This window comes from Telmatherina bonti (genome assembly GCF_933228915.1).
Source record: "Telmatherina bonti genome assembly, chromosome: 14".
Lineage (NCBI taxonomy): Eukaryota > Metazoa > Chordata > Actinopteri > Atheriniformes > Telmatherinidae > Telmatherina > Telmatherina bonti.
Window position 1 is genome coordinate 25,407,618 of NC_136612.1, and position 27,606 is coordinate 25,435,223.

At 43.7% G+C, this 27,606-nt stretch overlaps 1 protein-coding gene across 1 annotated transcript; it reads right to left on the reverse strand.

The window, feature by feature from the left end:
* On the reverse strand, positions 1-27,263 carry notch3 (notch receptor 3). Its single transcript, XM_079252928.1, has 33 exons — positions 27,008-27,263; positions 26,086-26,158; positions 15,621-15,763; positions 15,200-15,535; positions 14,421-14,543; positions 14,105-14,338; positions 13,856-14,011; positions 13,570-13,755; positions 12,381-12,494; positions 11,245-11,358; positions 10,050-10,283; positions 9,774-9,884; positions 9,482-9,674; positions 9,197-9,342; positions 8,763-8,996; positions 8,523-8,675; positions 8,195-8,423; positions 7,885-8,086; positions 7,640-7,796; positions 7,362-7,546; positions 7,099-7,231; positions 6,725-6,982; positions 6,518-6,630; positions 5,881-6,407; positions 5,467-5,793; positions 5,237-5,379; positions 4,923-5,151; positions 4,750-4,840; positions 4,479-4,647; positions 4,069-4,373; positions 3,807-3,954; positions 3,606-3,703; positions 1-3,505 (listed from the first exon to the last, which is right to left on the reverse strand). The coding sequence occupies exons 1-33, from the start codon at positions 27,066-27,068 to the stop codon at positions 2,027-2,029; spliced, it is 7,404 nt and encodes a 2,467-aa protein (XP_079109054.1). The 5' UTR covers positions 27,069-27,263; the 3' UTR covers positions 1-2,026.
* Positions 27,264-27,606: the final 343 nt, after the last annotated feature.

Consider the following 27,606-nt stretch of genomic DNA (forward strand, 5'->3'; position numbering starts at 1 on the left):
TACGACTGTTTTAACAGGACCATTTGAAAAAAAAAAAAAACATCAGTCACAGCCTTGGCTTCAAATAATGCTAAATGAAGAACGCTTTATTTTTGTCCTTTTTAGTACATAATTATTTTAGAAACATAAGACTTCTTAAGCAAGGATCTACTCCAAACAAACATATTTACAAACAGAAACTGAGGCTGAATGTACAAAACACTTAGTGCGACCTGGCAGGGAAACAGTAAGACCAGTTATATATAAAATTAAAATGAGCAAACAAAGAAAATAACCGTTTTACTTGTAAGTACAACAGGAACTGGACCAAGGACAACATGCTTGTCACATCTGACAGAACAGTAACTATAATGAACACAAAACATTGAATTAAGGATAAACATGGTCTATGATACAACTAGGGGCAGTGTTTAAGTCACCACCAAAGTAGCTAGGGATGGTGGCCTACTCATCTTGCTCATAATGAGAAGTTACCCTCTCATAGTTCTACGATGATCAGAAAACTTTGCTGAAATGTGCACAAAATGTTAAAGAGAGGATGACCTCTCCTACATGCTTAAGTCACATGGAAACGAGTTGGTCAGACATTATGCAAGGCGTTGGCTTTATGACAGTGAGCGTCATCTCAGAATTTTTGCAAAAAGTTAAAGAAATACAGCACTACATAGTAGTGTTTTCTTCCTCAGTCTCTTTTAACAATCTTCTTAAGATACATCTCCATGGCTCCTGGACTGGAAGCTACTGTAGATGCAGGGAGTCCTCCCCCTGCATGCCGTAAAACACCTCCCTGAGGAGTGACGGGGCATAAGCAGTCACAGCCCAGCAGCCACACCCTCACATCGACCAATACTCCACCACACATTACAAACAAGACGCCAACTGCGACGGACAGTCCACTGAGTCTGTTCAAAGACAGAACATGGGTTTAAAAAACTCCACCAGTCTCTGTTGGATGTCACTGGAGCACAGGGTCCAAACTCAACATGACGGAGACACTGAAGGAATGTTTGCCGGGAACAGTGATACAAAACAGCAGCCGTTATAAGCATAGCTTAATACATCTGAAGTGATGTTTGAAACAAAAAGAAAAGAAAACATTAATGGTTTTGAAAAACTACACAACATAAAAAAAAAACAATGACAAAAAAAAATGAAGGCATTGAAGGGCTGATTTCTTTTTTTTTAATTTTTTTTTTTAGAAAAGAATAATGGATGAAACATAAATAGAGTGGATAATTCTTGAAAACGGAAAGTTATCAGAATTGGCAGTATATCCTGGCAGTAAAGGCCCTTAATGTCAAGGAGAAACTATAAAATGAAAGCATCACACCTAGAACCCCTTTTTGCTTTTTCTTTAAGGTCACAAAGAAAATGAACATGGATTAAATGCCCCCCATATATTATAAATATCCATTGTAGTCAAATGTTAAATTTGACCTTGACTTGCCCCAAGAGGCTGGTCACTTGAAGTGCTTCAGACACACTCATCTACATTCTTGATCATAATACTCATATAGGAAGTAATTATTTAGCACAGCTCAATTAAGCATCACTACTGCAAAGCAACTCTTGAAATGTATTTGCTAAGACAGAAAACTAAAAAGCGGTTCAGATAGATAAAAACAATAAATAAAAATAAATGAATTCCCTTCAACATTTCTCTTTTTCTCTTTAATCTACTTTTAAACGTTTGTTAGTTTTTAGGAGAGTGTCCCTAAGTCTTTGAAATGAAAGACTTGGTTTTCTTCATATACTTTTTTTTTTTAATAATAAAAAACAAGTCCATCTGTGACAGAATTACTTCAATAAATTGTCTGCTGTTTTTCAGACAACACATTTCCCTTTACTTTTTTTTTTCTTCTCTGCAAAAAATCACAAGCAGATGGTCCTCTTGATAAACACTGTCAATCCAAATCCAATGAAAATCTTGGAAACGGGCTGACACATAAACGCACAGACAGGCCCAAGAGCCAGTCCGCAGATTCTTTTACACCAGGTCCCTTTTCAGGCAGAGGCAATAGGAGCTTCATGCAAACACCTGCATCTTGCCATTGGCCTCTGGAATTTGAGTAATTTGGGTCTGGTTGGGTACAGCAACCGCTGGGCTGGGCGTTGAATCTGACCAATCAGAGACACAGTGAGGAGAAGGACTGGACCAGTGCTCGGGAGATTCTGGAGATGGGGTCAGGTAGGGGTGCTCACTGGGCAAATTGTGGTAATGCTTGGGTGTGACATCTAATGCGGATGAGTAGCTGTGCTGGGAGGGAGGGGTTGGATAATCCTCCTTTCCCGCAGTGCTCCCACTTGGCTGGGAGGGAAGAGCTTGAGTGGGCTGGGCTGTTGCTGCGGCGCCTTGGGTGGACTGAGCAGGAGGCTGCTGCTGGGAGGGTTGCTGAGACAGCTGCTGCTGCTGGAAGAAGGATGGTGCTGGCTGTGAGGTCTGGGGTGTTGGTGGAGTGGAGGTGCCCATGCGGGCGATGCTTTGCTGATTGGTGATGCTGTGATTGATGAGCTGCTGCTGCTGCTCAGCAATGGAAGGCAGCTTGACTGGGCTGATGGTGGGTGTGGAGGTAACAGGTGTGGGCTGCAGCATTGGGCTGCGGAAGAGCTGCTGTTGGTGCATCAGCATGCTCTGCTGCTGCATGGCTGGGCTCTGGGGATGCATGCCTGCTTGACTATTCTGCACAATATTAACAACCTGCTGACCACACTGGGAGGAGGGGGGCATGCGGTTGTGCCAGTCAAAGGGCACACTGACAGGACTGACCATACCCATGTTGATCCCCATCTGGCCTGAACTCAGCACGTAGCCATGGTTGACATCTGAGGCCATAGAGACACGACCCTGCAAGGGCATCCCTCCAGCTCCAAGGTCATTGATTTGGGCAAGAGACACAGCAAATGGACCCCCTCCTTCCAACATGCTACTATGTACCATTGGGGTGTTAGGCACCGATAAAGATGAATGGAAAAGCCCCGGTGACTGCATGGCCACAGGGGAAGTGGGGTTAGTGATATAACCAGCATTGCTAGCTCCCCCGTGGGGGGAGTCCAGTGAGTCAACTGGGGACAGAGTCACTGAGCTGTCCAGTAAGGCACTCTGCATGTCCAGAGTCAGCTTTTTGTTGCGTGCCTTTACCGACTCCTTCAGGCTGGCAGCATGCTGGGCTCCCAGGCTAGAACCCTTGGCCCCGGGCCGACGGTTCTTCTTCCCCTGTGGGGTGTTCTTCAGACTAGGAAGGAAGGCACTGGGTGGGCACATGAGCGGGGACAGCGTGTGTCCCCCGGTGAGGTGGTGTCCAGCCCCACCATGGCCCTGGGGACTCCTTACTGTGTTGTATTCATCAAGAAGTTGCACGATGTCATGATGCATACGCTCCTGAGCAATGTCTCTTGGCAACCTGTCCATGTGGTCTGTGATTTCCCTGTTTGCAAAGTGAGCAAGTAGGACCTTCACAGCCTCACAGCTGCCCTCACGAGCTGCAAGGAAGAGAGGGGTCTCCTCCTGAAGTAAAAAATACAAAGATATTAGAAAATGAATAAGCTGTGTTACATACAAACATGCATATCGTTTAAAGCCATGCTGAAGCGATATGAATAAACACCTTGAGATCTTGCATATCTTTGTTTGCGCCGTTCTTCAGCAGGGCAACAGTTGCATCTACATTGTTGACTGCGGCAGCCCAGTGCAAGGCAGATTTACCTGAAAGAGACAACAATAGTGTCGGTACGCACAGATTTGCATTAATATATGCCAGAAAATCAAGACATCTGCGTCTCAGATAAAAAAAAAAAGTTAGATTTACCTAGTTCATCAACGGCGTTGACATCAGCATGACATGTAATAAGTTCCTCCACCATGCCCTCGACTGCCAGCCGTGCAGCCAGGATCAGCGCGGTGGAGCCGTCATACATACGTGAGTCAAGATCTGTGGCACGGTTTCGGATGAGAATCTAGATGAGCAGAAAAAAGAAGTAATTAAGCATCGTGATTTATGCATGATAGCAATCATTTATTTCTACAACCGATGTTGCAGAAAAACAGAATATATATTAATTTCTGCTTACCTGGAAGACACCTTGTGCATCTGCAGCTACTGCAGCATGAAGAGGGGTGCGTCCTGTGTTGTCCTGAGCATTTGCATCTGCCCCAGCATCCAGCAGCCTCTTAGCAGCGTCAGCGCGGGCGTAACGGGCGGCCAGATGGAGCGCTGTCTCACCGGTGCGGTCTGTTTGGGCAGCGAGGGATGCACCTTGATATATTAAGTCAGAGATGATGTTGGCGGAACACTCCTCATTCTCTTCTTCCTCTGCAACTTCAGGCTCTAACCCGCCTCCACAAAATGATGCCAGCATCAGAGGTGTAAAACCATCTGGAAAATAAAAGAATCATTTGTGAACACTGTGGTTAAATAAATGCTAAATGTATGTACTGATTAAAGCTCGGATCCCAAAACATCCAACGCTTCACTACCAACCTGGGCCTCGGACGTTAACGTCCATGCAGTCGCTTTCAAATTCTCCTTGAGGTGGTGTGAGGGCCATGGTGGGTGGTACGCGGATGTCGGCTGCTGCAAGGTGATGCTGTGTCCACTGTCTGCAGTCCACTGGGTCTTCGCTGTCTGACAGCATACTCGGCTCTTCAACCTGAATTCACAGAAAGGGACGCTCTTAGTAACTCTGTAAATGTCAAGTTTATTCTCAATATTGGAAAAAAAAAAATTCTGCTAAAGACAAGGTCTAATTAACCTTTAGTCTTTTTGGTTCTGGGCAGTCAGAGTCCATCCACTGGTCACTATGATCTCCAAGGAGAGACTCCTCCACAGTTTTTGGCATGTGTCTGTTTAAAATTGAAATAAGTTAAAATGGTAAATCTGAAACCCAAGTTAACAATGGCATCCCGACAATGTTCAGCAACGTACTTCATTCCTAGAGCATCCTGTCCCACAGGTTCTCTGCGGTTCTTGTTGCTGCTTGGTTCCTTCTTGAGGAAGAAACCCTCAGGGAACCAGAGGGTGCTGTGTTCTCGCTTTCTACGAGATATCAACATGCCGATCACAAAGATGATCATGATGAAAAGAAAAATGATCCCTGCCAGCATCAGCTTGCCCCACAGTGGTATCAAGTCATCTGGATTTGGGAATTTTTCACCTGTGGTGAGAAGAAGAACAATAATTACACACTGATCACAGATGAGTGATCAGTACTCATGTTTTTAGTATGTAGCCCCACTTACCACGAACTTGCTTGAGGGGATAAGGAAAGTGGAGCATTTCTACTGCAGACAGAGCTCCAAGATACTCTGCAGCATCATCGGCTGTCTTGAAGCAGTTATCCTGAGAGCACAGACGATTGTCTATCTCAACATAGACTATGGACCTACAAGAAAACAAAAGACATGTTTAGTGAAATGTGCGCTCTGACAAAAAGTTGGCAGCTTTTGCGTCTACTGTTTTGCTCACTAACCCGATGACCTCCTGTTGAGGTTCTAATTCCCGCTTGAGGCGTGCCTCTCTGCCGGTGTAGGGATGGATCATTGCTTCTCCATTAGTGTCCAGCCTGAAGCGCACTGAAGTGTGCAGGATGGCACTCAGTTTCAGCAAAAACGCTGTGCCTGTACGGACAAGCTCCTCTGGAGGCATAAGAACTACCAGTACTAAGACACCATCAGCAAGGACTTCTGGGACCTTCGGAGCACAGTCCAAGCCATCCCATCCACACTCTTCTGAGTTGCAGCCCTGGTCACACTGTCCGTCAGCATAGTGATCGATGCAGTAGGCCTCATATATTGGACTGGACACAACACAGACAGGATTAATCACTTAATTCACATGTCAGTGTAAACGAAAAGAATCCTTTTATCAGTAAAAGTAAACTCACTTGCAAATTTTCTCCTTGCTTCTGCAGTCAAAGTTGTCATACAGACATTCAGCGTTGTTGCAGGACTCGTCACACAGGCTGTTGTTAAAAGCGCGCAAGCAGGAAGAGTCTGTGCAACGAGCCCAGGGGTTCATTGCTAAGGAGCAGTCGCCACCATCCCAGCGACAAAGATGTGTGTTACATTTCTTATCACAAACACTGTCATTAGCTTTGCTGTGACAATCTGCCAGGGGACATGGGGGCACTGGGAGCTCAGCTCCGCTCCGCTGCTCGCACCGTTTCCCTGACCAGCCAGTCGGACACTGGCAGTGGAAAAATGGCATGGTGGTCTCTTCAGTGCACAGGCCTCCATTTTTGCATGGTTTGGCGGAACACCCTACATTACTGTGATGCTGACACTGTGGTCCGCCAAAACCCGGGAGGCAGGTGCATCGCACTCCTCGTTTGGTAAGTGCACAAGTCCCTTCATTGTAGCAGGACAGCTCCCGACAAGACATACTCCTCTCACAGCTTGAGCCAGTGTAACCCTAAAGATAAACAACGTTTTTACTCTATATGATAATGAACAAAAACACGTGAATGCTATAATTTACTAATCAAAAACTCAAATTCAATATTAAAATGAATGCAAACTCACAAATTGACATGTGCAGATGTATCCCAATAAAGAGTCGCTGGTTACAGAACAGACTCCTCCATTCTGACAGGGCTGAGACTCGCACCCATTGAACCTGGTCTGACACCTCCGACCTAAAATCAACACACTGAGGATAAATCTTTTCCCCGTTCACCAAAAGCAGGATGCAAAATGAGAGGCATGAAAGGAGAAGGAAAAATGTGTAACCTGTGAAACCGGGCTTGCAGACACACAGGTAATCATTAGGCAGTTGGATGCAGTCGAGGCTGTTGGAGAGACTGCAAGGGTTCGAGAGACACTCGTTTATGTCTCCCTCGCATCTTTCTCCCGTGAAACCAGGGGGGCAGTTGCAGCGATAACCACCCACTCTATCCACACAGGTGCCATTGTTCAGGCACTTTGGAGGAGCACTGCGCAGTCTCAGCGGTGGAGCACAATCATCCTCATTGATTTCGCACAGAACACCTTTAAAGGAGATGATTATCAGAAACTGCTTGATATGAATCGTATTTCAAGTAAAACCTGGCATAATCTTATTGGAAAAAGCATCAGTTTTTGTTGTTTGGTGTGTGCTTGCATACCCAGTGTGCCAGGGGGACAGGAGCAGATATAATGTCCCACAAGATCAATGCAAGTGCCTCCATTTTGGCATGGATGGGACTGGCATTCGTTGATTTCTATTTCACAGTTTTGTCCGGTATAGCCAGGCATACACTGAAAATACATAAACACGACATGTGCATCATTTTCCAGATACTAAAAAAATGCTAAGTGAGCTTTGACTTTATTAAAACCATCCCACTAAATCCTACTAGAGCTCAGAAACACAAGTATTTAGACTCACATCACACTGGTATCCACCCACATATCCCCTGCAGGTGGCGCCATTGCGACAAGGGTTGTCTTCGCAGTGATCCACTTGGCTTTCACAATAGCTCCCAGTGTAGTCTGCAGGACATTTGCAGTAGTGGGTACTCCCTGTGTTGACACAGTGACCACCATGATGGCATAGTTCATCTGTTTGGATCCCTAAATAGAAAAGTTTGGAAGAAAGTTTGACTTCAGTCACAGATTTACAACACAAACTAAAACAGACATGCGATGTGCAGCTATTTATAATACCTCGCTGACGGGCAGCTGTCTCACAAGAGACTCTGGGAATGTCACAGTAGCGTCCTGACCAGCTATTAGTGCATTCACAGATGAAAGACGCATCCTTTTGGCGACAACGACCTCCGTGTTGACATGGTGACAAGCGTCTACACCAATCGACTGGCGTCTGCGAAAGCAAGAGGCCGATGAACATGAACGTTTTAGAACTTAAGCTTCAAGTACGACATTTTAATAGCATCTTTGATTGTTTGTACCTGACAGCGGTTACCAGTGTAACCTCTTGGGCAAGAGCAGCGGAAGGACTCCAGTGCATCTTGGCAGATTCCGCCATTGAGACAGGGCTGGGAGTCACACTCATTAACCTCATACTGGCAGTGAGATCCAGTGAAGCCTGACCGGCAGGTACAGGAGTAGCCATTGATTTTATCTGTGCACGTCCCCCCATTGAAGCAAGAGCTGCGGACGTGAGTAAAAATAAGAAGTTAACTTTTCACGTCTAAGTGACATATTCAGTAATTTGCAGAAGGCTTTTTGAAAGAACAAAAATCAGACACAGACACTCACCTTTCAGTGCAATCTGGAATGTTGGTTTCACAGTGGATCCCAGTGAAACCAGGCCGACATGTACAGGTGTAAGAGTTAACATAGTCTGTGCAGGTGCCTCCATTTTTGCAGGGAGAACTCTGGCATTCATTGATCTCCAGAGCACACTGGGGTCCTGTGAAGCCTGGCAGGCAGCTACAGTGGTAGGAGTTCACACCATCTGTGCAAGAACCTCCACCTAAGCACGGATCTGATAGCACAAATAGCAAAAATTACTTGGGTCAAATACTGTAAATGTAATGGAATTAGGATTGTCGGTGAAAGACGAGTATAATAAATTGGAACTCACTTGGCACACAGTCATTGATATCTGTTTCACAGGTCAGCCCAGTATATCCTGCTCTGCAAGAACACACGAAGCCTCCCAGCGTGTTAGTGCAGGTCCCACGGTTTTTGCAGGGGTTTGAGTGGCATTCATTCACATCTATGTTACACAACTGACCTGAGCATAGTAAAAGATGGGTACAGTGAGATACAACTTGTGCAGTTCCAAGCAGAAAACAATAAGATGAGCACACGTTGTCCTTACCTTGCCACCCTGGCTGGCAGTTACACTGATAGCCCAAATAGTCTGGTGTATGGGTGCAAACTGCATGATTGGCACAGGGATTAGGTGAGCAAGGGGTGAGAACCTCAGCACAAGTGGGTCCACTGTACGGAAGCTCACATAGACATGTGAAACTTGCTACGCCATCTACACATGTACCCTTGTTCAGACAAGGGCTGGATGCACATTCATTGATATTCACCTGGCAGAGGTTACCTGTAAAGAGGAAAAATTAAACAGTCAAAATTAGAGGGCAATTTAACATCGCAATCTAATTTTGGCTACAAGAAGGAAGCAAATTATTTCATTCAGAAGAAAAACAATAGATAGACTGATAGAAGACCTCAGAAGACTTGTTTAAATTTCCGCTACTTGAAGTTCAATGTTTGTGTTTTGCTGCCCTATCAGGCTCTCACCTCTGAAGCCTTGACGGCACTTGCAAGAAAAACCATTTAGCTGATCTATGCATGTGCCAGCATTTTGGCAAGGGCTTGGCAAACAGTCATTTCTGTCCAAGTCGCAGTTCTTCCCCACCCATCCGGGCTCACAGTCACAGCGGTAACTGGATCAATTAAACAAATATATGTTTGCATGTAAAAGTGAGCAAATTTTGACCCAATTCACAAAGTGAAATCTGTGAGATTCACCAAATAATGCTCGTCACACCAGATTTCTTTTTTAAGGGTGACTAAAGTTCATACCCGTTGATGTCATCCCTGCATGAGCCATGGACACATGGGCTGCTTCCACACTCATCCACTTGGGAGTAACAGTAAGGAGGCTTAAAGCCCTCAGGACACTGACAGTGAAAGCCATTCTCTTCATCGACACATGTTCCTCCATTTCTACAAGGGCTGGATGCACATTCATCTATTTCCACATTGCATTTGGGACCTGCCAGGAGAGATGTAAGACATCATGTCTTTTTCAGCATTTCCAGAGTTTTGGATTTTTCCACCTAAAATCTGTTATTTTCATATCAGCAGGCCTTACCAGTGAAGCCAGGTTTACAAACACAGTCATAGCGGTTGATGCCATCTTTGCAGATGCCATAATCACATGGATTACTGGCACAGTCGTCAAAGTTGATCTCACAGTTTGTACCTAAGATGACAAAGACATAGAAGATCATTTTACGTAACTATTTAACGCTTAGATACTAGACATGTGTTTTAGTAGATTACAAGACATCATAAAGAGCAACAATATTTTTCTAGTATCAAATCTCTCATTTTTAAGGTGTGTTGTGTGTGGACATTTTCCTCCTACCTGAGGTTCCATGCTGACACTGGCAGATATATTTATTGACCAGGTCCACACACTTGCCCCCATTCTGACAAGGGTTGCTGTGGCACTCATTGAGCTGATTCTCACAGCGATAGCCTGTGTATCCAGGATCACAATTACATGCGTAGCTGGCGATGCCATCTATGCAAGTCCCATGATGGCATGGGTCTGGGTGACAGTTGTTGATGTTGCTCTCACAGAGTGTCCCTTCATAACCTAAGGAAGGACAAATGCAAGCATGCAGAAATAAGCAAAAGGTACCTTCAGAGTTGACCAGCCAGATTCTGTTTTTCACCCTATCGTTATGAAACGATTTTCACTTTTAAAACCCAGTTGTTAACACTGCCATGAATATTTCATTGACATCTTTACACCCATTTATCTGTTATTATACTGAACATAAATTTCTCCATATATTCCATTTTCTCTTTGTATGCTTCCTCATTTAGGGCTCTGACCACTTGGTTTCCATGTCATTGTATAAGACTAGTAACTGTTGGTTTGTGAAGTATGCATGTAGTGCAATGCAGAGTTGGGCATAGCAGTAAAAAAGGACTCTCCACAGGCCTCCCAGTCTTGCTTTTGTTCTCAGTGGTGGAGGAAACAAAAGGCAGCACCACGTCAAACAGGCCCACTTCACTCAACAGAAGGGGCCCACAAACACGGCGAAAACCAAGCAGCTGGCCACTGAAACAATGCAGCTTGCTCCTCCGTAGGCGTAGATGCAAACACATATGTTAAATATCAGCGTATGCAGCGTATGTACACACTGCCTTTGTGATAAACTGTCCATGTCAATGTATCTGGCTGCGTTTTCCAACATGGACCTGACTGGATGTGAAGGAATGAAAGTTAAGATGCAGCATAAGGTGTTGTATAGGGGTTCAACAGATGAACAGATGTTGGGGTGATGACCAAGTCTCCTTTCTTAGCAACTGCTGTTCTTCAGTGACCCCATGATCCTGAGACCCAATGAGGGAAAGAAGGGATTAGGGGCCTGTCTGCTCGGCCAGCCTACATCCAAAGAAATAGATCACCCCCAGAAACACTGAATGCTTAGCAAAGACCATCGAGTGTTTAAGTATCATCTGCTGCTCTGCTTGGGGAGACATCTCAAGTTGTGTAATGTCTAACAACTATCCACTGACAACTTATTGTTTAGTACAAAAGCCCTTACCTTCAGCACAGCGGCACTCAAATCCATTTGGTCGGTCATAGCATTTTGCTCCATTCTGGCAGGGTGTGCTTGCGCACTCATCTATGTCGATTTGACACATGGTGCCAGTAAACCCTGGGACATACAAACATAGAGGTCAAGGGTCAGACAGACGGTCCAGTGAAAGGGTCCACACCAAGGTCAGAGGGCAGTTCTGCTCTACTTAGAGGGGCAGAGGCCTTTGCTTAAGTTAGTGATGTCTGGCTAAGGTATGGTTTGGAAATGTTTCGACTGGTTAAGGACATGTCATGTGTGCATTAAGGGCAGTGCTGTGCTGACCATCACAAAGCAGTGAAAAAATTTGAGAAAAGGATGCATACTTGAAATGAACTTGCATGAATAATGCTTTCGGATGTAATAATAATAATAATAATAATAATAATAATAATAATAATAATAATAATAATAATAATAATAATAATAATAATAATAATAAACCACCAAGGTGAAGTGGCTTGGAGGAGCTGGCAGAGTGCCCAGAAAGGGGTGAATTGGTGCATCTGTAGCACACTGCTCAGTTGATTAACAGTGTCAGGATGGTCTGTGTGTGTTGGGACTTGGGCTGCTAAAGCTGCTTTTCTTTTGAGGACCCCATTCCTCCTCCTCTACTGCCTGCATCAGCTCCACAGGCTCAATAGCCAGATAGGGGTGTGTGGGGGGGATGTCTGCCCCAGATGTAAATTGCAGACCTGGAAAAGAATCTCATTAGGACTGTTGTCGTCCCCCCCCCCCCCCCCCCCCCCCCCACACACACACACACACACACACACACACCACCACCACCACCACCAGCACAGCCATGGCAGGATGAGGGAGACTGCTGTCCCATCCACATTCCACAGAGGAGGGAAGCGGGGGTCACAATAGTGCCTTTGTTCAGGCAGGAGGATAGGCAGCCTTCTGGGCCTGCCTCCTTTTTTTTTTCAAGTGATAGCTCCAACCACCAGCAGACAGAAGAAGGGAGGCTGACCCTCCCTTCTCTGGTTCTGGGGCTATTTAAACTTTGGCTTTCTGTTTTGTTGCAGCCTTTGTTGGACTGGAGCTCTAAACAGGCAGTTTTAAGAGAACTGAAGTGAGGCTAATTCCATTATGCCTACCTGGCTGGCAGGTACACGAGAAGCCATTCACCATGTCCCGGCAGATGCCATCATTCACGCAGGGGTTGCTCTCACAGTCATCTACGTCAATCTCACAGTAAGTCCCCATGTAGCCTGGAACACAGAAGTTCAAATTGGAATCACACACATTTATGCATTTGTTGCTGATTCACTATGGTCACATTATGGACTGGTATGTCAGCCCAAGCTAGCAGACAGGCCATGCTGGGAAGGGAATCTGTGAGAAACCTTTCACTCAATTTTGACGCAGGTCTCTGCTGAGCCATAAGAGGGAATAAAAGATCCCTCGAGCATCCTTGTTCCCACTCCACTGACCTGGAATCACCACACCCTACTGTCCGTGGAGCATTGCCCCTCCCTGGGTCAGTGTCCCATTCACCAGATTCATGTTATACATTCTGTGTTAGCACACTATGGAGGGTTCCTGCATTGAGGTGAAACAGAATGTGAATGAGAGTGTTTCCCCTGGGGAGAGACTAGCGTGGAATCAAAAATAATCAGCAGCTCCACATGAGCTTTGCCAGGCTGACTGAGGATGAGGAGGGAGATGAGGAAGGTCCTGTCTCTGAAAATGAAGAAGGGGGGCTCTGGGAAAAAGCCTCTTTCCCTCTCTGTGTCTATGAGGGGTGCGAAGTGGAGCACAGAGGGGCCCTATTGTTCTGTTCCATTCCCACCACTCTATCCCTCATTAGTATTCACAGCACACTCCTCCCCCTAACTGCTCGCCCTCTCTCAGATCCAGTCCTATAGACCCAACTCCCAGCTCTAATTTGTATAGCTCCCAAAACCCCAGGTTGCATGTAGGACTGTGCGTGAGAGTTTCACTGTTTTTGTCACTGGGTGCTCAGTCCAAACTAATACCCCATCAGCTGTACAGTGCAGCGCAAAGTGCAGAGATGTGCCTCTGTACCCCTGATGTCAATGGGAATGTGTTGCATAACAGTCCACACTTGGAGTCATTGTGGGAGAATGTAAATTATGTTTTTTTAGGAGGCCAAGTTTAAATAATCATCTGTTCCACTTTATTGACTTTAGGCTGACCCATCTGAATGACACCAGGCTGACCCGAACCCTTGAGTATCAATTTACAGGCAATGCTAAACTAAGAGCATTAGACATGTTTTCTCCAGAATTTCTTAATGAAGAACTCTGTGACAAGTGGGAATACCTGGCATGCAGATGCACGTGAACTCTCCAATGCGGTCCAAGCAGGTGGCATCATTCTGGCAGGGCATGGACAGGCATTCATTGATATCAATTTCACAACGTGGTCCAGCGTATCCCCGACCACACTGACACTGGAAGGAACCCACTGTATTCACACATTTTCCAAAATGCTCACATGGGTTTGCACCTGATGGTAGAAGACAGAGGACAAACTCAAAATAAAGATCACTAAAAAAGTATACTATTAAGATATACCATCATAGATGTTTGAAAACATTAGAGCCTACCAATTGAGCATTCATCCATGTCCTGGTTGCAGGCACCTCCCACGAAACCAGCAGGGCAGGTACAAATGGCACGGCCATTGAGGGGATTGGTGTCACACACAGCACCCTCGTTGCAGGGGTTGCTCACACATGCATCATCAAGATGGCACAGCAAGCCTGTTCAAAAATCACACAAGCATATATACACTGACTTAGATGCCATTATAGAACGGGCTACAGAAGACATCTGAATCTGACAAACCAGCACACCTGTCTTTCCAACTGGGCACTCGCAGAAGAAGGATGCTACACGGTCATGGCAGGTGGCGCCATTGAAGCAAACTGCTATTGCACAGTCGTCAATGTTTTCACTGCAGTCATCCCCAGTCCAGCCATTAACACAGACGCAGGTATGGCCACCAATAGTGTTGAAGCATGTACCCCCATTATGGCAAGCGTTAGGTTGCATGAGACACTCATTGACATCCTCTGCACAGTATTGTCCTAGAGAAGTTAAGTGACAAATTGGTTAAAACTTACACTAAGTTACATAAAATAAATTAAAAAAAAAAAAACAGAGCTGTACCTGTCCACTCTGGTGGACACTGGCAGTTGTAGGTGTTAACTCCGTCTACACAAATGCCTCCATTCATGCACTTGTGGCCTGGGCAGTCATCCACATTATTCTCACAGTTGTGTCCCTCAAATCCTGGGACAAATTCAGAGGGGAAAAATTAAGGATACTAAGACAAAACAGCAAACATCAACTGGGAGTTCATTAAACAATCTGCGACCCTTGCTCCTGACACTAAACACTGCTACTCATAACATCAACTTATTCTTCCCACACTGGAGAAAGTGCGGGGCAATGTGGGCAGTGAAAAAGTTCAGAGGGTGTCTGACTGTTTACATCTTCATTTGGCTTTTCCCACATGATGCCAGCAACAGTTGTGATTCCTGCCTGTTTCAGAGGTCTGCACTCCTCTCACTGTTTGCTTGTTTTATAATCTCTCCCAGTTTCAATGACTTCCTCTCTGGCAGGAGACATTTCCTGTCAGCTCCCCAGTGGGAAACCAGAAGGCTCATAAAGTAAATTCCTTCTGTTGAGAAGAAAGCTGAGTGGAGAAGAGTGCAGGCAGGCTCCCCCTTCAACTCTCCCACCATCTCTTCTCCCATAAGAAGCTATTAATAGCAGACAGGAAGCTGACCTGAGACACCGGACAAAAATCCCAACAACTACACTACCAGCTATGTCATCACACTGGGAAAGTCTGTTTGGCTGCAGCACCCTGCTGAGGGCCTGGGAAAACAGGGAGACATACATGCTGAATCTGAATGTGTCAATGTGTTGATGTTTGTTTCTACCTGGTAGGCAAGCACACTCGTAGGAATGGTCACTGGTTTGTCGACAGGTGCCTCCATTAAGGCACTGAGATGGGGCACATGGTAGGGTGGATTTTTCACATGTACGACCACTGTATCCTGGTTGGCACTGGCAGCGGAATGACCCATGGGTGTTTACGCAGAAGCCACCGTTAAGACACACACCCAGCTTGCGGCACTCATCAATGTCATTCCGACAGTTCTTTCCCTGGAAGCCCGGTGGGCAGGAGCAGTTGTAATGGTTATTCCAATTGACACAGCGGGCCCCGTTGGCACAGGGACTTGTGGCACAGGCATCTATGAGGGAGCAGTCTTGGCCTGGAGTTTTGTGAAATGCATTCAGTTTAGAAACAAACATCCATTTTAAGTTCTCAGACCTGACCTCTATAATGAAAACACTTACCTGTGAACCCTCTCTGACACACACATGTGTACTGTGGAATACCATTGACCACCTGGCTCTTGCAAGCTGCCCCGTTCAGACATGGCGACCGATGACAAGGATCCAGGTGCTTACAGACAGGACCAATGAATCCGGGACGACATCTGTACAAGCAAATTCCCTTGCACATGTTAGGATGTGGTCCGCAGATCAGAAACAAGTCAACAAATGACAAGCTAAGGCATTTAAAACAGGTTTGCTAGATGATTGGAAATTGTAGCCCAGTTTCCATCACTCTGTGGGTCTGGCAATCAGGTCCCTGTGAAACTTAGACCTGGCTCACACTCTCAGCAATGCCCCTGGGCCCTGTAATGACGTTGTATTAAGATAGTTTACCTCATACATTTTTCGCTGGATATTATGACAGGGAATGACTGCATACACCCACAAAAAGACATCAAACATATAAAGATGGAGGGAGTTGTGCGTTATTGGCTCCAACAACCCCATGCTGTTACTTCCAGATGGAAAACCTCACTTTTTTCCCATGTAAGCTAACATTTTTCCACCGTTACGATTTTCAATCCTTCTTTCTGTTGCCATATTTGAAAAAGAATCCACCCAAACCCAGCATTCTGGAAACTTAACAATCGCCAACACATCTTGACATTAAGAAAGACAAAGCCTACACAGCATCTACTAATGGAATGGGAAAAGCTGCTGATATTTGAGTAAAACATTGTCTCCTCTCAGAGTGTAGGTTGATTTAACTGTGTATTACTTGCCTATACACAAGGTGTGTCAGGCTTGTTTTCAATTATATGTCATGTTTAAGTCTAACTGATCAAATACATTTTTTTCAACAATGTTGTGTGATCAGGATGTCTAGCAGCATTTTTATGCATTTAATTATTCCAAAAGTACATTTATATGCTTTTGGAATACACTGTTTGCTCTACTTTACACAAGCAATTACAGAAAGCCCTGACTGGTTAGCTCCTAAAGACATTGTGTGGATATACAGGCAAAGGGCTGAAACTGCTCCTGTTCAGCTGATATACTACTTTTGGCATAGTAACTGTATGCAAGTCTGATATAAAACACGCTGCATTAGGAAATCGAGATAAACATTCAAAGTAGTTTCCCGTTGGTCTCTACAGAGCTCCTAGTAGAGTTCAGAGAAAGTTTGTGGAGCTGGTAACTCTACACCCACAGTGGAGCCTTTGACTGGGGAAAAACTCTCTCTTCAAACAGACTGTTTGATGCTGGTGGCAGGGCAGTGACAGCTGGACTCTGGCCCCTCCTTGGGCTCTTTCTTTTCTTTCTTTGCAGAGGAGCCCTTCGGCAGGATCAACAATGGGTTTTCGTCTGTTCTCACTTACATAAGCATTGTCACAACACTAGTGTTCGTTAATCATTTACTTTTTAAAGTGCACTTCCCTTATAAAGAATATAAAATAAAACAGTACTCAAATGGTATTGCCTCTCGCTACGAGACATGCATTTCTTAGATGATCCAAAACCATATTTTCAATGAAAATGACTAGATAAGCATGAATGCTTGCGAGAGGATCCATTAGAATGTGGATTTACATAGAAACAGCACAGAAAAAAAATGCACAATGTTTCCACAGAAAATGTTTGAAGGTATATTGAAAATCGATTTTGCAAGAACTGTGAATGTCAGGGAATGAAGTTTTTTTTTTTCCAGGGCAAGCAGCACATGATCAGCTGCAAGGCTTTTGAACTTTGTGAGGAAGTTAAAGTGAAGCTGCACTCAAGTACCCATGCTGTGAGAGAGTCTGCACATCTACTACAACCTCTCTTCCATCTCCAAAATCCCCCCTGAAGGCCAGCTTGGCCTTCCTCTGAACAACTCCCTCCTCTCACGCGCTGAAAGGTCAAATGTCAGAGGTCCCCTGTCTGATTGTGATGATAATGTCACTCAGGCTGCAGAGTGTGAGGGGGTGCTGCTCTGCAGGGGAAAATGTCTTTTGGAAGGTGCAACTGGTGGTGAGGAAGACTAAAAGGAGAAGAGAGTGGTCTAGTTCAGCAGGAATGTCATGTCATATTTCCTGTAATCCCTGGTCCTTTGCTCTGAAAACATAGCGCTCACTCCTGGTGCACAATTCCTGTTGCCTTAGCAACCTCACAGACGAACAAGCAAGCCTGACACCCAACCAATCACCCCCCACCCCCACCGCCATGGTCCCCATGGCTATTTGTCATGGCTTGGCTGGGTTTATTTAGAGGCAAATTAACTATGTCTGGAATCTTGGGTGTCACCAAAAATGAAACACGAATGTGGCACAAAGACGTCTTTGAAAACACAGATGAATATGGTTGCTTAAAGAGATAAAAACAAAACAAAACAAAACAAAGCAACAACAAAAAAGAAAAACACAAACTGAGATTCCCCAGAGTAGTTGTTAGTACTGTCAGCACATGAATACCGTTGACTATCAAACGGTAAAATTTCAGCAAGTTGTTGTTCTCCAAAGTCGATCAGGACTCTCTGCGGACAGAACGTAACTCACACTAGTGAGTGATCTGACTAAAGATTGCACATTAATAAAGATTCTAAATTGTCAGGTGTTTGAAATAAAGGTGCATTCTGACAAGAAAATTAAGTGCATGGGTGTTTATTTGTGTCTCCATTAGTTTTCACAAGTGTGTGTGGGTGGGTCTGTAAAAATGAAGATTGTAGTAATGCCTGATAAATTATTTGTCCTCCCTTACAAAACAGCCAAAACACACATTCTTTTGTCTAGACCTGAGTAGCTGCCAACATGCTACTCCCATAACACACAAATCAGAGGGCTATCAGTGCACAGTGTGTGAGATGTACAACTTTGTCCAAGTTTACCTTTCATACTGCCATGAAAAGTCTGCTTATCAGGCTCTCTATAACCTTGTGGATTCCACTGCCTATGGGAACAGCAGGCCAGGGCAGGAGCTAGGGTTTTGCCGAGGTCCTACTATGTTTGTGCCGGATGTGAACGGCAGGTGCAAGCTTCTATTGTGCAATGGGCCCCTGAGTCATACATTGTAACTGCCGACATATGACCTTTGAGGAAGAGAGTACAGCAGATGATGAGGAGGTTTCTGAGTGCAGCCCATAGATGGCCAGAGTGAGTAATCTCCCTGTGTCAACACATATGAGAGGTTTTGCCAGCTGCAATCCTGCCATCTGTCCACATCTGTCAAAGCACCTCTGGGTGTCTGGCATTTACCTCTTCTGCCAGACTTTAAGCCAAAACAACTGTGCTGTTTTGCTCATGGGACTAGCCCATTAACCAACACACATACTCACACATGAGCTATTTCACATCACTCAGGAGATGTGGTCATCCTTCACAAGCACATGCACTAGCAAGTCCTCAGTCTGGACAAACATTTTCAAAACAGTTACACAAAAGCACCACTGCAAGAAAGCAAACACATGCAACAATCACTACACACCCAAACACAAAGAAGAGAAACTTACAACCAGACTCAGCTTCTGAGGAATAGCAAATCCATGAATGCATAAAAGATCCACTGATGAAGTTACAGGAGCAAAGGAAGGGGAAGAAAAGAAGGAGGTGAAGAAATAGCAATGATTAAATCACATTTTTGTTATTTGAAATATGACATTTAATCTGTGTTTAGTGACGTCTCAGTTGTTCCGTATGAAGTATACTTTGACTGAAACCCTTTGATTTATATGAGAGAGTTCTGTCACCTATACTTGTGTAATATAATCCTAATTTTCCTGCTTTTTGGTTCACTTCAGCAGAGAAACCTGAGCTCATCCTCTTCTACACAATAGTAGCTACTCTGCCAGAGGTCAGAAGGTGGTTCACCTGTGAACAAAGAGGCTGTAATCTCTGACACGGTTCGTACACACAGTCATGCCCCACAAAGCGCAAGTATAAAGGCGCTTTCCTAAATTAGAGGTATTCCCAAAATTAAACGAGGAGGAAGGGCACTAGCAAAACTTTTGACTTGAGACAACTTTTCAAGGTTTTTATCGCATCCGTGCATATTATGAACGTTTAGTAAAATTTGTCTTTCACTTTCCAGTATAAGACTTTTATAATTTCCAGACAAGGGTGTCTATTGTAAAATGTAAAATTTCCCCAAGCAAGCAGAAACCAGCTCCTCTCCTTTATGAGAGTCCATACTGACACCACACTGCAAACAGGAGCCCATCCCTCACAATCCCCCCTCCTCACCCTCCAGCAGTCTCTTCTGCTCAGGTCTTCTCAGCTTGGCTCTCCCTTCTCCAGCAAAGAGGCAGATTGGGGGTTGGGGAATGTTTTGTGGCCCAAATAAAAGAGCTAAAGTAGTCAGAACTCTTTTGTATAAAAGTGTTGGGGGGCGGTGGTTGGGAGGGGGAGCAGTGACCCAAACAGCTAGTCTTTCAAGGCCTGGGCCGTAGCCTGGCAACAGTAACCCATGGTGAGACAGAGCTAGAGTGAGAAAAAGGGGGTGATGAGAGGCAGGGTTTCATAAGGACAGTCGGTGCATTTTGAGGACTGGTCCCCACTTTATGCAGGTAGTTCTGAGCACTACTGTTGAAGCACTTCAGTCTGATCAGAAACTACAATTTTGTTCAAAAGTTATTCGAATTTGTGAGTTTCACAATGAAAAAGGACAAGGGTTGTTTCAACAGTTGTTTTAGGTAAACACAAGAAGAATCTCTTGTGGCCTCCAGAAAAACAGTTATTAAGTATCTTGCTATGAAAACGTTTAAGTTTCTCTTTTTTTTTCTTTAATGAACCTAACAAAAAAGTGAGGACCAATGAGAATCTCTCAGCAATAATGATCACAAAATTGAGACCTAAATGTGTAATGTTATAAATCAGAAGTGTAAGGAAATGCCAGACATTTTCTTGGACTACACAGATCTATTGCACCATGAGAACAAAAACATATTTAATGATACTACTGTGAAAAGGACGAAACACATGCTCACAATTTTATTACTTTCCTTGTATTTCACACACGATCTTCGACAAATTCTAATCCAATGTCAATCTGGAAGAATACACCCCCTGCATTTTTCAAATAGCGGTACATTTGCCCATAACCACATAGCATGAATCCAAGAGTTGAGGTCTTTAAAGGCATTTTCAACTGAACTCTACCACAAAACCCCACCCAACCACCTAAACTGAACCAGATTTTTGTAAAACTTTGAACTTAGAAGCTGAAAGGGCCTCATCCCCAAACTAACATGAACAAATTTTTAAAATAATTTTGATTACCCTTCCCCCATCCAGAAGACAAGAAGAGAAAAGGGGAGAAGAAAAAATAGAACATCTGATAAACGATGCTTCACACTTAAAACTGTTGACAGAAACTGTCACACAGATTGACTGAGACCAGCACTGACTGCACATGCTTATGGTCATGAAGAATGAGATTTGTTTATGGGGCACTGGCAGAGGTTCTTTGTGATAAGCTAAGGAAAACAGCCAGAGAATGTTTATTATCTCAAGAGCTGTCACCCAAAGAAGTACTAGAGACATGAGGCGTGTGCGACAGTCACACAAATGAAACGGTATTCAAAACTAAAGCAAGTTACAATAATGTTCCAAAGCTTTACTAGTTAAAAAATTTAGCCTCCAAAACCTCTTAAAAAAACCCAGAAAACTCTAAAATTAGCTAAAGGTAAACATTAGGAAAATGCCGCCTAGTTGAGATTGGACTTGTTTGTGGAATGTCTCCTCACTGGAAAAGTAAATGCCTTTTCCTGAATCTTTTAATGATGAGCCCATCCCTAAAGAGAGGGAGAGAACGGGGAAAATTTTGTTGGTGGACCTCAGTTATTCCTGCCTGAATGTCTTCAGAAGTCATTGTCTCTCGGATAAGAGCAAACAGCCAGGGGATGAGACTTCAAAGGCAGGCTTATCCTGACATAAGCATGTGGTTCAGACACACATAGACTCCAAAAAGAGTAATACCCAAATTCGAACAGGATGTTTTACTGCCAGATCACAAACTGGAAAAAAAAACAGACATTATTTTTTCTAAACATGTCATATGTGAAGGAAAAAAGACACTGAACCACTACATTTTCAGATGTGCACTAAAACTCATGAAGGGGGATTTTTTTTTTTGCACAGTCTGACCATGCGATGAAATTAAAGGATGAAGCAAAATGAAACAAAAGATTAGAAAACATCGGCGGACTGAGGCCTGAATACACTCAATAAGTTACTTAGGCTTCTAAGATAAGACAGGATGTGTGTAGCATGGAGGTCAGAAGGCACCGCTTCCTTTGACAGGGCCTGGGAACCACAGCTCCCAGTCTCCAAACATGACCCAGAGACGAGCAGGGATAGCAAACCCAAATCTTCATCCACTTTGTCAGATATTACTCATCTCTTAACGGATATGAACGCTGCCATTTGAAACGGTCTGCAGTGTATCACACTTTTTGGGTAATGACATGACAATGGCTCCATCTGTCTGACAGGGCAGCATGAGTGATGGGGGCTAGATGTTAACTCCCAAAACTGCAGAGTAACTAATTGCAAATCAAACAAGTCTTTCCAAAAAGTCAAATATTCAATAAGACTAGGCTAACGGTATTGTTCAAGGCATTCCTAAAGGGGCAAACAGGGTGAATGGATGCGAGGTAGAGACAATAACCTGAAAGCACCAGAGGGAGAGGAGGAATCTTCCTCACTAAGCATTCCTTTCTACACCATAAAGATGCCAAAGAAAACACCAAGCCTGAGGTGCAGTGAACTAAACTAACAATATAATCTGTCCCTTTGCATTGGCCCGTCAGTGAATATGTGCCTTGGCATGGATGCATATTATTACCTGACAGGGAAATATAAATTTCTAACTTATATGTAACAGAAGAGCAAATCTGTAAATAGGTCTAAGTTCACATTTAAATAATTTTGTCCTATTCTGAGAAATTAAAATATCCTGTAATAAAAAGTAAAAAAAAAAAAAAAAAAAAAAAAGATGCTGTGATTTCTGCAAATGTACATGCATTTGTATATTGCTTGTTGCAGACATTTTTAGCTAAAGAAACAAAACTCCATGCTGTCTGGACAGCCTGCTTCTTATCAAAGTCAAAAATGTCCGATTTATCACGGTTTAAGAGGCTGGGAGTTGCTTCAGGGTCATGACAAAACATCCACAATTTATATGCTGACACGGCTACTAAGGCCAAGGGAAAAGCATTTATAACATAAATTGAGCCACTGTATCCCATCCATGGTATACACACAGGGTCCACGTACATTTCCACTCAGCTAAGAGGATCTGGCAGGAAAGAGGTGCTTGTAATCTGTGATGTGCTGCTGCGCTGAACGGCAGAGGATGAGTCGGAAGATGTAGGACAGCATGCAGCGAGAGAATAAGCGACTCGGTGGCTGCTGCACTGTGAGAGATGCAACATGTGCTAGAGGGGCTAGCAGCATCATTCCTCCACAAGCTTGTCTCTCACAGCATGGGGGCGACTGACTGCTCAATGGCAGCACCTGGCCCTATGCTTTCTCTTTGTCAAGATCTGACTTCACTGGATTACCATCACAACATCCACCAGCTGTCCTATATGCATCCCCCCCCCCCCCCCCCCCCCCCACACACACACACACACACACACACACACCCCACCCTCCCACTCTCCTTTACCCCCTCCCTTACCCAGCCTCTCTTTACCCATTCCCTACCCCCAGTTCAATCCCTCCAGCTGGATCTTCTCTGAATGACACCCTCTCAATCTGCCTAATTATCTCTCCTCCAGCTATGCGCTGCAGCCCCACTCCATGAAGCACATTTTGCTCCCAGGGTGGAGCTGAGGGCCATGGCTCTTCAACTGGACTTCCTGACTGCTCACCTAGAAGCCGCTCTGTCTGTGGCTTTAACATCTATTCACTGTCAAGTTCAAAACTCCTAGATCAAAGTGGAATACCTAAAAGATAGCCACTGTGGATAAGGAGAAAAGTATAATACAATGCAAATAAAACCTCGTATTACAATGTAATAAGCATTTGGAATCTACATCATGTTACGTCGGTGCATATTACAACTTGTTGAATGCTAATGATCACAGAAATGCCAGCAAACTAGGTTTGCAAAGCTGGTGTTTCCATGCAAAATGAGCTTTGATTCAGAAAAGTAGAACATTTCTTAGTTTAACATGTATCAGTTGTAAAACTTCACCAACACCCAGCATGATAATCAAATGCATAGTCAGAACTTTGTAACTAGAAACAAATGCTTTTACAATGGTTTACAATTCCAACTACATTTATGTCACCACTTAAAGTGACTTGCTAGTGATAAATGAGCACTTTTTGCTAAGAGGTTACTGAAGTGTTTGCACACTGGTTTCAAGCTTGTACATGAAGTTTCTTTATTTTTCTAATCTGTTCAGACAAGGGAAATGCAACCCCTCAACATTAACATTATGTTAAATCCTCTTTAAAACCAAACGGAACAAGAGGTTACCTGAGGAGGAAGCCATATCAAAGACACACATAAAGAAACTGACAAGATTTATTGCCCCTTCAAGCTGTAGTGTAGCTTTCTTGCCAACAAGGTAGGAGACATTGGTATTTGGGGCAGTAACAATACCACCTGGCACAAAAACAGTATTTCTGTCATTAGAGAAGCTGTTTTCTTTAACAGACATTTAACAACGCAGTAGGTTGATGACACTCAGACACAGTTCAGCCTTCTCCTCATAAAGCAAGGTGGGCTATTATTTGGGAGAGCTGTACTTTCTAGCTTGTTTTCTGTCAGTTTTTTTCCACATTCCTTCTATATGAAACAAAGTATGTGTTTCTCTCCCCTCCGTATTACCCTCTCTTTGCTGTGGCCTTTCTTCTCTTCCTCCCTGCACTGTTCTGTGGTGCCAGATTACAGCCAGGTATCTGGGGGAAGAAAGGATCTTTTCTGCTGTTTTGGATCTCCCATTTCTGTGGGCTCCCATGGGAAGGGGTGGGGTGGCTCCACTACTCATAGGACTGGTCTGATCACTCTCATGTGTCCAAGCTCCGCTCCACTGCTCTGTGCTGCTATGGGACTCTTTCTACAGTGACATTTAATGTCCCTTTCCATGAGAAATGTTGTGCTTTTGCATTCTAACTATTTTTCCTCTAGCTTTATCACTCTCTCTCTCTTTTTTTTTTTTTTTTTCAAAAAGAACATGTTGTGATTACAGACCCCCTTGCCCCCTCCTTTAACATTTGGACATAAATATGTCCTCACCACAAAGGGTAACAAGAACAAAAATAAACAAAGGGGGGAAAAAAAACTCCACTAAGTCTGGTGATTATTGTAAACTCATGGCTGAACACTGTGTTGTGTTCATTTGGACTTGTAGGGGAGTGCTTATCGCTACAATGATGAAAAGAAACGACATGCTTCTGAAGCTGATGTTAGATATGGTGCAGAAAGATCTGTGCGAATAAAATTATACATTTACTAAATGACCCACAATCGTCTTGGCTACAGCTAATGATTGAAAAAATGTGGGTAGTGGTTACTCTCTTCACATGCAGCCAAGTTACTCATTGGCTAGTGTGTAATGACTACACTTGGCAGTATAAGGGCTTCATAGAACTCTTGGCAAATCCACATCAACACGCAGATACTTGCCTGTGACGAGTGCATTCACAGAGTTGGCTCAACTTTGACCCCCCAGTATGGTAAACTGAAAGCCCTCACCAATAAAATAATAAATTTACTGTCTTGGAAGGTGGCAGCTGGAAACCACGGTCTTCTGTTTTATTATTGCAACTCCTTCATCTGAAACACTCAAGCGTGTTTCCTAAACTAAAGGCTTTTTAAGAAGGGCAAATGACCCCCCCCAGGCAAGACACTGTAGGCTATTTAACTTCACTATTGTAACAGGCTCCCACGGTGCCCCCCTCTATACCTTGAAAAACAAAAGCCTTATCATTGTCAGAAGATCCAGGAGCTCAACGGTGCAGGCACAAGCAGGAAACAAAGACAATTCATCAAAAAGTAGGAAAAAATAAAGAGAAATAAGATCACAGTAGCACCAAAAATGACACAATAGAAAGCACATCCACACACAAAAAAACAGCAATGGAAAAAAAAGAAATACATCAACTAAAACTTGTAATTTATGTTTGAAAAAAAACAAAAAACTTTAACAGGTGCAAGAGATGACAGCCAAACATGTTGAGGCTTGATGATGCTCCTTAATGTAGGCCTAATCAATTAGTCATATCTGTCAACATTCAGCCCACATGTCGGTGCTTGAAATGAACAAGCAAACAGATATAACGATGACAAGACCGTTCAATACATGTTTATAACCATTCAATACATTTTTATGACTACTTTCGCAACCATTGAACATTTTATAACTAACTGACAAATAAGTCAGTTTGTGTACATTAATTCAGACATAGCGTCTACACACCTGCTTCAAACCTTATTCTGAAGCCAAATATACAAGCAAAACACACACAGACACACACAAAAGCTGTGTTACACTTACATGCATCGAGACGGTGAATCTATGCATGTTCCTCCATTTTCACAGGGTCTGTTTTTATCCATACAACGGAACCCTGTGAATGTTGAAGACATATGTTAAAGAACCACACAATTGATTAAGTTCATTAAAAAAAATAAAAGATCATAAATCCAAACTGTAATGAGCAGAATAAAGCAAACAGTGAAGCTTAGATCTTCATAATCTCTGCAAACTGCGTGTAACTCTGATTGCAGGCGTTTACTTGCGGCATTTTGCAGACATTCCCGCATGTTTACTGTTTACTTTGTAGAAGGCAGATAAACTTTTGTGTCTTTTCGATGGGGAGGCAAACTGGCATTAAACAATTGCTTTTGCTTACACAAGAGTTTGTCCGAGAAACAAGCATTCGTAATATCTAACAAACATTCCTCAGCCATTTAAAGATATTTAAAAATACATTTTAAACTTCCTCACCTCTGCACTTGTGGCTTTGTTATATAGATAGCTGAGCAGAGATAATAATACCTTTATTTTCCACAGAACAGAAGGTCAAAGTTCACTTGATTCCCCCCCTTTTGCTGAAAAATTTAATGTGAATGAAAGATTTTAGCAAGAGATGCGCGAAATGGGTTCCGTTAGCTGGCTTGCTTTTATCTCAGGAGGTCCAATCAGAAACTGCAAAGGGTTTCGGGGAAACTTGAGCTTTCTTCTCTATTCCTCAAATTACTAATAAAGGGTTACTAGACAAAAGAAATTAAAAGAAGAAATAGCTATAGGTACATTCAGAACATCTTACTAACACATATGCAATCCAAGCTTTGATTAGACTACAATGGGGAGAGGGGCGATGGGGTCTGCTGTCCGGACATGTCCAGTCAACCTGTGGATTTAAAACCCATTTCGCATGCTAAAAAAAAATCTTCAATTATGGATTTTTACTCACCTTCGCCAGTATGTATAAACAATAAAAATGACAAAATAATCCATGGAATATTCCCTTCCATTTCTGTGGAAAAAATTTCCAGCGTTTCAAACAGGGCTTTTAGTAGAAATACATCCTTTGTTAAGTTCACCAAAAAAATTTAAGGCTCCAAAATCGATGCTTTCTTTTTCCTTTTCTTTTCTGAAGTCAGCCGGAAAGCGCTGCGTTTAGTCCCAGTCCCTTATTATCCTCCGCAGCACGGCCACGGCTGCTGTGATTCTCCTCTCACCTCCTAAACTTTTGAAAAAGTTTTCCTTCCCGACGAGTCCCAGCGTCTGGTATCACTCCGCCCCCTCTCTCTCTCTCTCTCTCTCTCTTGCTCTCTCACACGCTCCCTGAGACGCTCAGATGCACTCACGCGCACATACCCAGGCATACATTACAATAACTGGAATGTTTATTTCTTTTGTCACTTAATACTGAAAGAAAGAAAACAAGAAAAGAAGTCTGACTGTAGTTAGGGCTTATCCAGCTCTATACAACCAAACAAAGCGACAGAATCAACTATATCGCTTATAAACAGTCATGAGAAAAACTGAGAACTTGCTTTTACCATAGCT

Excerpts from the sequence above, each read along its gene's own strand:
- notch3 (XM_079252928.1), bottom strand. The coding sequence starts at position 27,068 with ATGGAAGGGAATATTCCATGGATTATTTTGTCATTTTTATTGTTTATA. Across the intron at positions 8,676-8,762 it reads CTGCCAGCCAGGGTGGCAAG|GTCAGTTGTGTAACATAGAT; the intron begins GTAAGGACAACG and ends TACTATGCTCAG. Across the intron at positions 6,631-6,724 it reads CTGCAAGCCCGGTTTCACAG|GTCGGAGGTGTCAGACCAGG; the intron begins GTTACACATTTT and ends TGTTGATTTTAG.